Raw genomic sequence first — 12660 nt, forward strand, 5'->3', positions numbered from 1 at the left:
TCTAGCCGTGAACTCCGAACGATGCGATGGGTGACTACATCGGCCGCAACCGATACCACTGCATTCCACTGCATAGAATGACACAAAAATGCGCCCTCGTCTTTCATGTAGGTCCTGTTTACGTAAACGCAGCGAACGAACGAGAAAAAAATCGGCGAGCAAAAATCACGTCAGAACGCATTGCTGTCACAAACTGTAATGACTCACACACGACTTACTGACTTAAATTCCTTTATTTTTGATTTTTGTTTGTTACATAATTTTTGACATAACAATCTTTATCTTTGATTCGGTTCAATAGCAATGATTAGGATTTAAATATAATTTATATAGTTTATCTAATGTATCAGAATAGCCTTAAAGAGGGCATTGGTTAATTTAGAAAATTTGATAAACTAACTACTATGTACACTAATATTTACAATAATAACTAGTTGCACCAGCTGTTGGGATAATCATCCATCGTTTGCACCGCGAAAATAGGAATACTGCGGTGGGCCAGGCTCGCAGCCAGAATGTTGGACAGTAATCCGGTGAAAATTATTCTCGCCAACTATCCGACGGGAACAAGAAGGCGAGGTATGCAGCAAGCAAGGCGGATCAATCAAGGGGAAGACAATATGCGGTCTCTCAGCAGACTGCGTTGTTGATGACGTGCAGCCATGGACCGTGCTGAATGGGGAAGACTTGTATGAACTGTACAGCCCACTCCGGTCTTAGTATAAAAATTAATAAATTATAATGGAATTTCTGCAACTCATAATGGTCATTAAAGCACCCATTTTTTCAGTATAGAAATGTAAGTCGCTTTATCACTTTCACACGAATTGTAAAACCAGGTATTATGATCTGGAATTTCAAAATAATAGTTTTTAAAATTCTTGATCATAATACCTGGTTTACACATATAATACCTTGTTTCGGACAGCAGAACGATCGCGCGATTTGCCGAAATTTTGTGTTCTGCATTGCGCGGCCGTCAGTGCTTGTGTGTTGTATATAATGCGGAACATTTGTAAAATCCAGGTTACTTTGTCCTCCTTTGGACGGTTCGTAAGTAAATTGATGAATATATTTTAATATTTTTTCAGCATATACTGTTATTGACAAACGCTCTATATTGTCGAATAGAGCTCCATATTATTCACCTTACCCACTAACACAAATTTTCCTTCCCGAGACATCTATGAAGGTAGTATGGGTTCCCTGCATCTTCACTAGTAGATGTTGAACTAACATTCCTTCCCTTCCTTCTGTGATTGTAAGGACATACTCAGGTATACAACTGCTACTGTATAGGAAAAGGTACTAATCCCAAGTACCAATTTGCGACAATATACAGTAGATTGCTCAATTGAGCACCCACGATTTGTACAATCACATATGCTATGCTATAATACCTGGTTTACAGTTCGTCGTTGAGTAATGAAACAGTCTACGTTTCCATACCAAGGAAATGGGTGCTTTAATGACCATTATGCAATTCAAATGGGTTGCATGAAATCCATTATAGCACTCATTTGTTGGATAAGATATTTTGGAATCCCTGAGACTTGTAAATTTGTCGTTTTCTACAATTTTTTCAAAAGGTCAAAACGAAAATGTCACAGGTCATATTATTTTGGAATTCATCCACTAGGCGACTTTAGTTTAAATGAGAATGATAGTTGAGTTATTTGAGTATTTCAGAATGCGTAATGTTCAGGGTCTCCAGTAGCCTTGCTAGCAAAGGCGTAGGATTTCCAATCCGGAGATGGCGAGTTCGATTCTCAGGCCGGTCTAGAATGTTTTCGGGTTGGAAACTTTCTCGACACCCTGGGTATAATGTATCCTTGTACTTGCCACACAAGATACATACTCATGCATTGGCGGGCATAGAAAAGCTGTCAATTAACAAATTATAAGATACTAGAATAGAATAGTTGAAAAGCAGGCCAAGTTCCAGTTGGAATGTAGAGCCATTGAAGAAGAAGAAGAATATTCAGAAACACTTCCGCTTGGTGGAGCTGGTGTAAATTGGTATACTCGTTGAGTTAGATATTTTGGAATTCGTGAGATTTGGAACGTTATCCTCCTCTACAGTCGCGATTCGCTTGTTGGCCTACAACCTCGACTTAACTAACGAATTCTGTTTTGCCTTTCTCGTACAACAAAGTTGTACCGAAAGGGCTATAATTTCACTCAAAAATCGAGCTTTTTATAGTAGTCTCGGAGACCCATGATGTTATATACCAATCGACTCAGCTCGTCAAACTGAACAAATGTCTGTCTGTGTGTGTGTGCACACGAAAACCGAAAAATATTAGCCACTTTTTCATATAGTAATTCTTAACCGATTTTCTCGCAACAAGTTGCATTCGACGGGGTACAAACCCTAGTTGATCACTATTGAATTTCATAACGATTGCGCATTCCAAAAATATCTAAATATTAAGATAGTTATGAAACATAGTAATTAAGTTATAGCATGCCATAAAATGCCTTGAAGTATCAACCCATGCAAGCTCTTCTATTCGATTTTGTTCACAACTTTAGTACAACAATTGCAACGCAAGCTTTGATTGCATGCAAGTTACGACGCATAACGCCATATAACGTTCCTGCAGCTTTCTGGTATAATAAAAAACTCGCATAAAACGCGCACGCTAATAATACTTTACTTAGTGATTTTAAAATCAATATAACAAATTATTCAGCATTTCAACGAATTTCCCGATAATGCATTTGATTGTTTGATTGGGTTGTTTAATAATGCACGAGAAAGGCACAATCACTGCTAGGTGGATCAATCTGGGTTTTTTAAACCCATATTGCACGCGTAAACTAGCCTGCAGGGCCTGATGTTGATTCAAAATCTGAAAATGCTAGACCAATGAATCGACTGCTTTGAGCGTGCTTCCAGCGGCACACTAGGAGTTAACTTTCTGAAATCAGTATGGCGAAAGGCATCTAAGGTTCGATTTCTCAAAATTAAGCACTTTTATCGAAAAAATATTTGGTAGGCGTAGTAGCGGACACCATCCCTCATAACTGGTACCAAATAGTTTTTCATGAAAAGTTCCTAATTTTGAGAAAACCAGCGTTAGATGTCTTTCGCCATACAAATTTCTGGCGGTTAACTCTTGCTGGCTATTTTGTGCATATACTATAGCGCCTGGATGTGGCTGCGGCGAGTAGAAAATCAGCCACTGCCTATAATTCATTTCAAAAACACCATTTTTTCGATTTTTTCTTTTGAGATTTAAAAATAGTTTAAGGCGTTAAATAGCTATGGGTGGAAAAATTGATCTTGAATAAATTGAAGAATCATTTGTGCAAATAAAAAAAAATAAAAAATAAAAATTTGTAATAAGAAAAAATCGTTTTTTTTCGAAAATTCTTCTACGTTTTTCCACGAAATTCGTACAGGAATTATCTAAAACAAATCTGCAGGAATTTCACAGGAAATTGCTTTAAATTCTTCCAGATATATTTCTTAAAAAAAAATCCTCTCAAATTTATTCGAAAGCTCCTCCGGAACAGCTTTTTTCAGAAATTGGTCAAGGTACTCTCCATAAACATTTCTTTAGGAACTGCTTCATGAATTTTGTCTTCCAAGAAGCAGTTTGCTCTCAAATATTATTATATGTATCATATGTTTGTTGCTAATGAATCGCCTGCTTTGAGCGTGCTTACAGCGGCACACTAGGAGTTAACTTTCTGAAATCAGTATGGCGAAAGGCATCTAAGGTTCGATTTCTCAGAATTAAGTACCTTGATTGAAAAAATATTTGGTAGGCGTACTAGCGGACATCATCCTACATAACCAGTTCCAAATAGCTTTTCATGGAAAGTTCCTAATTTTGAGAAAACCAACGTTAGATGTCTTTCGCCATACAAATTTCTGGCGGTTAACTCTTGCTGGCTATTTTGCGCATATACTATAGCGCCTGGATGTGGCTGCGGCGGGTAGAAAATCAGCCACTGCCAATAATTCATTCCAAGTACATTTTGAACTGAAAACTGCAATAATTTTGAAATGAAAAGAAAATACTGCATTAGTCAAAATTCTTAAATTTTCCTAATGCTGTGATGAATTCTGAACATTAATTTTATTCGAACGTAACTTTCATACTCAGTGATTGTAAACAGTGCTACATGAATAGTAATCTATATACATAAAAATTAATTTCTGTCTGTCTGAACCTTATAGACTCCGAAACTACTGAACCGATCGGCATGAAAATTTGTATGCAAAGGTTTTTGGGGCCGGGGAAGGTTCTTAAGATGGTTTGAGACTCCTCCCTCCTTCGGAAAGGGGTGCTCCCATACAAATAAAACACAAAATCTATATACATAAAAATTAATTTCTGTCTGTCTGAACCTTATAGACTCCGAAACTACTGAACCGATCGGCATGAAAATTTGTATGCAAAGGTTTTTGGGGCCGGGGAAGGTTCTTAAGATGGTTTGAGACTCCTCCCTCCTTCGGAAAGGGGTGCTCCCATACAAATAAAACACAAAATACTGCATAACTCGAGGACTAAACTAAAGAATAAATCAATTTTAGGCGAAACGAAGTTCGTCGGGTCTGCTAGTGATACATAAATACCAATATTTCTGTGTATTTATGGTTCTGCAACCAGCATTCTTTGGCAAATTCTTTCTAGTTTCTGGGGAGGGCATAGTCATGATGAAAGTGAACGTCACATGAAATGACAAGTGGAAGAAAGAACAAGTTTTAAAAAATGGAAGAATTTCAGCGTCCGATGCAGCGATGCCAGATTGTTTCAGCATCAATTCCGTAGATTTGCTTAAACATTTTTGATGGCCCATCTCCGGTGATCAGCCACAAACCTTCCAGCTCCAGTTCAAAAATAAAGTGAGATCTGGCGTTAATCAAATTTTCGCTCATTTTCAGATGTCACAACTGCCAGTCGCGACACCCGGAAATGGGAGAAAATTCGATCACAATTTGTGTGCAATTGAGCGAAAGTCATGAACCAAGAACAAAAGCGTGCTGACATTCGACCACCTTCTTCAACTTTAATTACTTTGAATTTCGTTGATATTAGGTTCTTACTATATTTTTTACCATAAAAACCGTGGAAAAATCATTTGTGATAATCATTTTGAACCATCAAATAAAATCCATTTAGTGAGTGTAACTAATAGATGGATATTAAATATTGAAGTTTTGAGCTTTCGAAATTCACTTCAACCTGACAAAATGGTGCACACCAAATACACGCGAGCGCGCGCACAGCGAATACACCGGCGTGTAGATAAATTCCATAAACAGCATTTCATTTTACGGATCTTTTTAATAACATAATAAAATATGAGATTTTGTTCGAAAGAACGTTGTCCCATATAGCTGATTGTTCATAAATTTGATTATTTTTCCATTGTTCTAAATTGATCAACAGCAATTTGTTAAACGAGGAATAGCTTTAAATATCAACAAAATCGTAGGTTGATTGAGATTTTTTTAAAGTTTTATAAGGAAAAATTGATTTGGACCTTCATCGACTATTATCTCAGTATGCAAGAAAGCAGTTTCAAATAAATTCAATTTTAATTGAATATTTGAGCATCTGGTGGCTACATGTTCAATCCCAAAGATGTATCTAGAATGGCACGTATAAAGTCAGAGCCGAAGAATATATCGTAGCTGAAATCATAACATCAACGAATGCTCACCGACAAATAGGGGACCCAAGTAACAATTTTAATTCTATTTGGATTTATTTAAGTTTTATTGAAGTTTTATAAAAGCATTACAAAATCTGTATGGTTTTATTAAAGATTTCGCTAAGGTTAAGTAAACTCAATGCTAAATGTTCTTATTAATAGTTTTAAGAGATACTTCAAATACGACATAAGCCTATAATTATTATTTCCTATAAAACTAATGAAAAGTTTTGAGAAAGGTTTATGACGTTCTCCGTCAAGTGAGAATTATCTCAAAAATGCTATCATAAAACTTCCATAAAACTATATAGTTTAAACCGAGATTAATTGCTCTTGTTTAAGAATTCATTAAAATAAACTAAATGTGTTGTCAAAATGGACGGAACCAAGTGGAAGAAATTGAAAACGAGCGGTTCTTTTAAACGAAAATTGTGTAGAAATTTATCCGATATATTGAATACCCCATCACAGCAAGCATCACAACATTTGAAAACGCAGATATGTAACGCAAGTGAAGTGGAAACATGTGAAGGGGTGTTCGATCCTACCGATATCCAGCATCATAAAACAGAAGAGCTTGTGATAGATGACCCTACATTCCAGGAACCGAAATGTTCTTATGAAACGCCACCACTTTCAGAAGATAACACACGGTCTCTTGATGAACTACTATTAGAGGAAGATTTAGAAGAGAGTGATGAGGACAGTAAGAACGAAGTATTACTAACGGCTGTTCGGAGTTGGTCAATATCTCACAACGTCAAACAAACCGCACTGAAGGATCTCATAACAATTATCAACAACCGATTGCCAAACACTTTGCCAAAGGACCCTAGAACGTTGCTTCAAACCTCGAAAACCGTATCTCTTCAGCCTGTAGGGAACGGACAATATTGGCACCATGGCTTGCGGCAGTGTATAGAAAACGTCTTTGCTGGTATACATGAGTCCCGGGAAATTGAAATCAATATCAACTTAGATGGATTGCCAGTGTACAAAAGTTCTAAAGATGAGTTTTGGCCAATTTTATTCAATATCCATGGAATGACTCACATAAAACCAATGGTGATAGGTATTTACTGTGGAAAAAGTAAACCAACTGATTTGAACGCATTCCTCAACCCATTTGTGGATGAAATGATTGATATTTTAAACAACGGCATTACTGTAGATAATCATAAAATAACGGTGAAAATACGTTGTTTTATATGCGACTCTCCTGCAAGAGCCTTCGTAAAAGGTAGTTTAGCCTTGAGTTACAAATTAATAACTAATACATTTTTTTTATCCATTGCAGGTGTAGCGTATTTTAATTCACAGAATGGTTGCCAAAAATGCACAGCATCCGGCGAGTATTCGTATTTATCTCATTGCAATTATTTTCCCATAAGTAATGGCAAAAAAAGGACAAACGCCGAGTTTCGTACTAAATCCTACGGATCGCACCATAGAATGGACACACCTTTACTTCGACTACCAATAGATATGATTGCTGACTTCCCAATAGGTGATTCACTTCATTTGATTGATTTAGGGATTATGAAAAAGTGTCTAATCGGATGGAGAGATGGCAAATTCGGAAATTACAAAACAAAATGGTCCGCGCAACAAACTGCAGATATTTCAAAATACTTATCACTATTAAGGTTGCCATCTGAGATACATAGAGCTGTGAGAGGTCTCGACTGCTTGAACCATTGGAAAGGAACAGAATTTCGTACCTTTTTTTATTATATTGGAATTGTCATTCTAAAATCGTTTCTTCCCGAAGATGTATTCGATCATTTTCTGCTATTTTTCTGTGCAGTTACAATTTGCTCATCCGACACATATTCTTCCCTTATCAATGTTGCAGAATCGTTGCTTAAGCACTACATTGAACAATATGTTAATATATATGGAGAGGATTATATCACAAGTAACATACATAATGTCAGCCACTTGATAGACGATGTTAAGAAATTCGGAATTCTATCAAGTTTCAGCGCGTATCCTTTCGAGAGTAAATTATACCAGATAAAAAATTTGATTCGAAGTGGCCATAGACCGTTAACACAAGTGGCAAAACGAATAAGTGAAGTTAATCAGCTCGGAGAAAAATTTAATCAAAATCAAACACAATCAATACCCCAGCTTAAAAAACAGATTTTAACTTCTGAATCTAGTCTAAAGTTCGCTAAGATAGATTTTGCTTCGTATTCACTATGTAGTGATACAGCCAACAAATGGTTTCTTACTAAAAATAATCAGATAGTTAGCTTCGATCACGCAACTCAGCACGAAGGGGTTATTTCCGTATTTGGTAGTCCACTAAAGCACATTAACGAATATTTTGTAACTCCCATAAAGTCATGTAATTTGAATATTTTCCAGTCTAAATGTGAAAAAGCCATTATTACTGCATATACTACTTCAGACATAAGATGTAAAATGGTTGGATTGCCAGTACCAAAACGAGATACGAAAATGGTGTTTATTCCTTTGATTCATACGCTATAAAGTAGTTATTATTCGGATATAATATTACTACAACCCATGAATAAAATGTTTCAAATCGTTTATTTCAAATCAAACAACTGATTGTTTCATTACATTCTGTTTCTATTCGTTGAATACTTCACATGACGGTGATATTTGCAGTCGAAATATCGTTTGACTCTTCAAGTACAGAATCCATCACTGTTCCAGATGCCACTTCGGGTTTGTTGTACTTCATGTTTGAAGGTCTGTTCTTATGCTTCGATGTCAAGGCCTTCGCTGATAGTCGTTGTTTACTGTTCTTGAGAACTACTTTGAAGAATTTTTCACAATCAACCTCCGAAAAATCCTTGTCAGCTTGCATAATCAAATTCAAAAACAGTGCACGTGTGCTTTTGTAAAACTTGAGTGGGACTTTTGGCCCAGGATCACTACTGGTTGATGGCTCTGGCTGAGAGCCACCCAATCGCACCATACCTGTCCAAGAGCATTGCGTGAGGAACTTCCGAGTGAAAAAATAGTCGATTAATTTGTAGCAACAGTCCATTCCTTGAGACTTGCCAGTAGCACCACAAATGAAACTCATTCCACTTAAATATTTTTGCATCAGTTTGTCATCTTCCAAAGATTTTTCCAAAGCGCTCAGTTCGATCAAAGAATCGACAGGGGAAAACACATCCTGCGCGTTAGATTTCACGGGAGCAGTATCGTTTCGAGATGTACGGCAAATGCAATGGGTTATGGCATATTCCTGTCTGGTTTGAATTTTTGCTAAGGCCATCATCAATTTGCCCTGGTTATCCATAATAATACGTTGATTTTCCAGCACAGTGTCCAAGTTGTTGATGTCAACGCCATTCGACATGTATAAAACTTGAGATGGTTCACCTTGTACTGCTGGGACACCAGAATCAATAGATTCCGTAACATACAACACTTGCTGATCGTCCACAGGATTCATAATCTAAAAACGGTCATAAGTGTCTTAAACCTTTCCTAAAAACTTCATCGGTATCACTTACGTTTGCTTCAATGTCAGGATTAGGTACAGGAGCTCTTTCCACTTCACGTTCTTCCGATGCTCTTGTATGTACAGAAATATTGTCCACAAGTTCGTTGAAATTTTTCGCCACATATACCTTGCTCGATGATTCTTGACGCAAACGCTTCTTTGGAGGTGGCAGAGGATAGTTTTCGACATCAGTATCATTCTTTGTTTCCATCCGATCGAGTTCGTCATCAGCTTCCTTGCGTGATGAAAACTCCCTCTTCCTAATGCAATTCATTTTCTCCCATTTTTCATTAGGAATAGAGGTCTCAATCTGAGACAATTTGCCCACCAAATGCTTTTTCGGCCACCATAATACTCCATTCGCCTCCCAACCACTTGGGACAACACTCAGGCATATTTCTCCGCCTTCTATCGTCTGCACGATTTTAAATGGCATCCTATGAATGAAAATGGATTTATGATTAGAATTTGAAATAAACGAAGCAATATTTTCTACTTACGCGACGAAATTTGCAGCAATTTGATGTGAAACAAAATGCGTGTTTGTTTTAACTCAAGCGTAAACAAATCAATGCCGTAACTTTAGAAAAGGGCTGTGTAAAAAATGACAACTTTAATCAATTAGCAGTTTTAATCAAACGATTACTTTTTTTGAAAACCATAAATTTACTTAGAAATAAAGTTTTGGTTTTTTTTGTTAATTTTACCATGTGCTTAGAATATACAACTATACATATTTAATCTAACAATCATCAAGATTATAATTATACACTCTTTTAAAATGAATTACTTATTTTCAATAATTATGTAAACAAAAGGTTGTGAAAAAACTAATTTTATAACGCTCTTCGATAAAACCCCTTAGTTTTGCACAACTCTAGTTAGTTTTATTCAAGATAAAGTAAGCTTAGTCAAGATTACGAAAAAACTATTTGAATTTATTAGGTTCCTGCTGTAAACTAACAAGTTTTATCTAAGAATTAATAGTTTCAATTGGGTTTTATGGTGGTTTTCGATAAAACTATAAAAAATCATGGCGAATTATCGATTATACCATACTCCTTGTTGGTAGCCATATTTATTTTACCCCTGAAAAATATCAGTTTTTGGGATACATGAATGAAATCTCTTGTAGATTAGGGTCTCTTCAAAAGTATAGTATACAAAATTTGTAGAGATACTAGGACAAAAAAAGCTTTTTCAAATGTTTAACATTTTTGATGAGATTTTTTTTTAATTTGAAACTATTTTCCTGCAATATAAATAGAGCGCATTAAATAAATCCTACTTTTACATAGATTATCATCGACAAAGTGATCGCGGCATGTAAAATTATACGACTAAAACGCAATGTATGGCCATTGAAAATTCCCAACAAATTTATTAATATTTTTATTTATATCAAATACTGTTCGATTTGGCTTCTCAACCACCATCAATAAACATCATGATGCAACATTAGATAGTTTCATTATTTGCAAAGCAAACATATCCTGTCAAAATTCCTTATGTTCCTGTCAGGGTTTTATGCTGACCTTGGATACCTTTATAAAATCATTTTGATAAAACTAACAGGTTTTATGCAAACCATAGAAAATAGTCTTGAACACCATCTCTAGAGTGGGCCTCTTTCGTCTTATAATGGTTTTATGGTTGTCTTGGAACAAGATTATAGAACAATTGGTTTTAAACGTGGTTTTAAGACATCAGTATTGAAGTGTACTTCAAGTGTACCATAAAATAAAATTTGTTACTTGGGGAAGGTGGGTAGACTTGATCCCCAGGGAGACTTGATAACCCCCTGTTTTATCAAGAACTAAAGTAGTTTTGTTCTAGCGTATTTTTAGTATAGATCCTCTAGACAAATGACCTTTATGTGGTGAGTTATTTTTGGGATTGACAACCTTGTTTATTCTGCAGGGCGGTTTGTATGTTTTGACCTTCTTAAAGATTTTTTTATTGCTCACGTAAAATTTGAACAACTTTTCATAACAATGACCAAAGTCTTTCGTTCTTTCACAGCAACAAGCCATAAATATGCTTATTGATCTGTACTGATGAAAATGTCAACATTCCATCAAAGTTTTGAGATATTAGGATTTGAAGTTATTGCCTCAATATGGGGACACTTGATCCCCCGCTGCCGTAATCTGGAAAAGTGACGTAACAGCCATTTTACAACATGCATGTTTACCATTTTTCTGTTAAAGAGCTCGATGAGTAGTACTCGTTAACACCATTTGGGAACATCCATTTATTACGTAACGCACAAATTGGCCATTTTCAACCCCCCCTCCCCCCTATGTCACACTTTTTGTATGAATAATTTCAACTTTTTGTAAGGATTGTCACACATCGCTCAACCCCCCCTCCCCCCTCTGAGCGTTACGTAATTTGTGGATGCTCCCTTTTCGGAAAATGGCGTATACGTCACTTTTTCAGATTACGGCAGCCCGTTAGTCACCCATACAAAAATTTGGCGATAAAATTCAAAAAAATATTAATCTGTTCTGCTTCTAATTTGTAGATTTGACGGATTTGACGGAGGATTGACAGGAAAAAATATTTATTGCGTAGATCTCATAGAAAGGGGATCAAGTCTCCCCAAATTTTAAAATAGCATGATTGGAAATTGTCTCGATTTCCTTGGGCATAAAAGTATCATCGTGCTAGCCTCATGTTATACGAATGCAAAAATGGTAACCTGGCTTAGAAACCTCGCAGTTAATAACTGTGGAAGTGCTTCATGAACACTAAGCTGCGAGGCGGCTCTGTCCCAGTGTGGGGATGTAATGCCAATAAGAAGAAGAAGAAGAAGAAGATGTGCTGTCGAATTCAATAACAAAAATCGTTCATGTATACGCACAGCAATTCGATAATTCCGCGTATTTTGATGGGAAAATATTTAAAAAATCTGAGGGCACCTTTCTAGTTTTATCAAAGCAAGTTCTTGGAGAGGATCAATTTCCCCCGAATATTTTCAAAGTCGATTTTTGACAGCTCTCAAAAAAATCGATTGTGTATCAATAACAACAATAATTTAAGGACAGTCATACATCAGTAAAGTTAAATACTATATTTCTTAGAGAGTCTGCATGGAAATCGTGTATGTTTATTTATTTTTGGCTGTGATACATCGGAATTCAGAAAAGGGGATCAAGTCTACCCAGTCTCCCCTACATAACATTATATTCACTGGACTAACAGTACAGTAGATTTTGCTGGATAATAAAATGTACAAACAACTGGTGAGGGTGACAATAAGCTGGTGTAATATTCAAGGATTTGGTTTTGAGCAGAGATCCATTTTTTCTGGGAATAACTCAGGGAGTTGAAATAGCAACGTTTTTGAGAGTTTATCCACGAATCCATTTTGAGGATCTTGTTTTTACTGCGATTACTTCGGGACTTCCTCCAGTAAAAACTTGTGGGAGAATTTCTGGATGAATGAAGCTCCTTGCAATTTAATAATAGATTCTTTCAAGGGAAAAAATCCT

At 36.2% G+C, this 12660-nt stretch overlaps 1 protein-coding gene across 1 annotated transcript; it reads right to left on the reverse strand.

Moving 5' to 3' along the window:
- Positions 1 to 8283: 8283 nt before the first annotated feature.
- On the reverse strand, positions 8284 to 9733 carry LOC134204204 (uncharacterized). The gene is made up of 3 exons (XM_062679033.1): positions 9664 to 9733; positions 9174 to 9600; positions 8284 to 9115 (listed from the first exon to the last, which is right to left on the reverse strand). Exons 2-3 carry the CDS (start codon positions 9597 to 9599, stop codon positions 8291 to 8293), a joined length of 1251 nt encoding a protein of 416 aa, XP_062535017.1. The 5' UTR covers position 9600; positions 9664 to 9733; the 3' UTR covers positions 8284 to 8290.
- Between the last annotated feature and the right edge of the window lie 2927 nt (positions 9734 to 12660).

Source organism: Armigeres subalbatus, unplaced genomic scaffold (genome assembly GCF_024139115.2).
Source record: "Armigeres subalbatus isolate Guangzhou_Male unplaced genomic scaffold, GZ_Asu_2 Contig451, whole genome shotgun sequence".
In the NCBI taxonomy this organism is placed as follows: Eukaryota; Metazoa; Arthropoda; class Insecta; order Diptera; family Culicidae; genus Armigeres; species Armigeres subalbatus.

What these genes read in the sequence shown, in the direction of transcription:
- LOC134204204 (XM_062679033.1), bottom strand. Translation starts at nt 9,599, where the DNA reads ATGCCATTTAAAATCGTGCAGACGATAGAAGGCGGAGAAATATGCCTG. An exon ending in ATCCTGACATTGAAGCAAAC is followed by an intron (nt 9,116 to 9,173) that starts GTAAGTGATACC and finishes GACCGTTTTTAG; the next exon opens with ATTATGAATCCTGTGGACGA.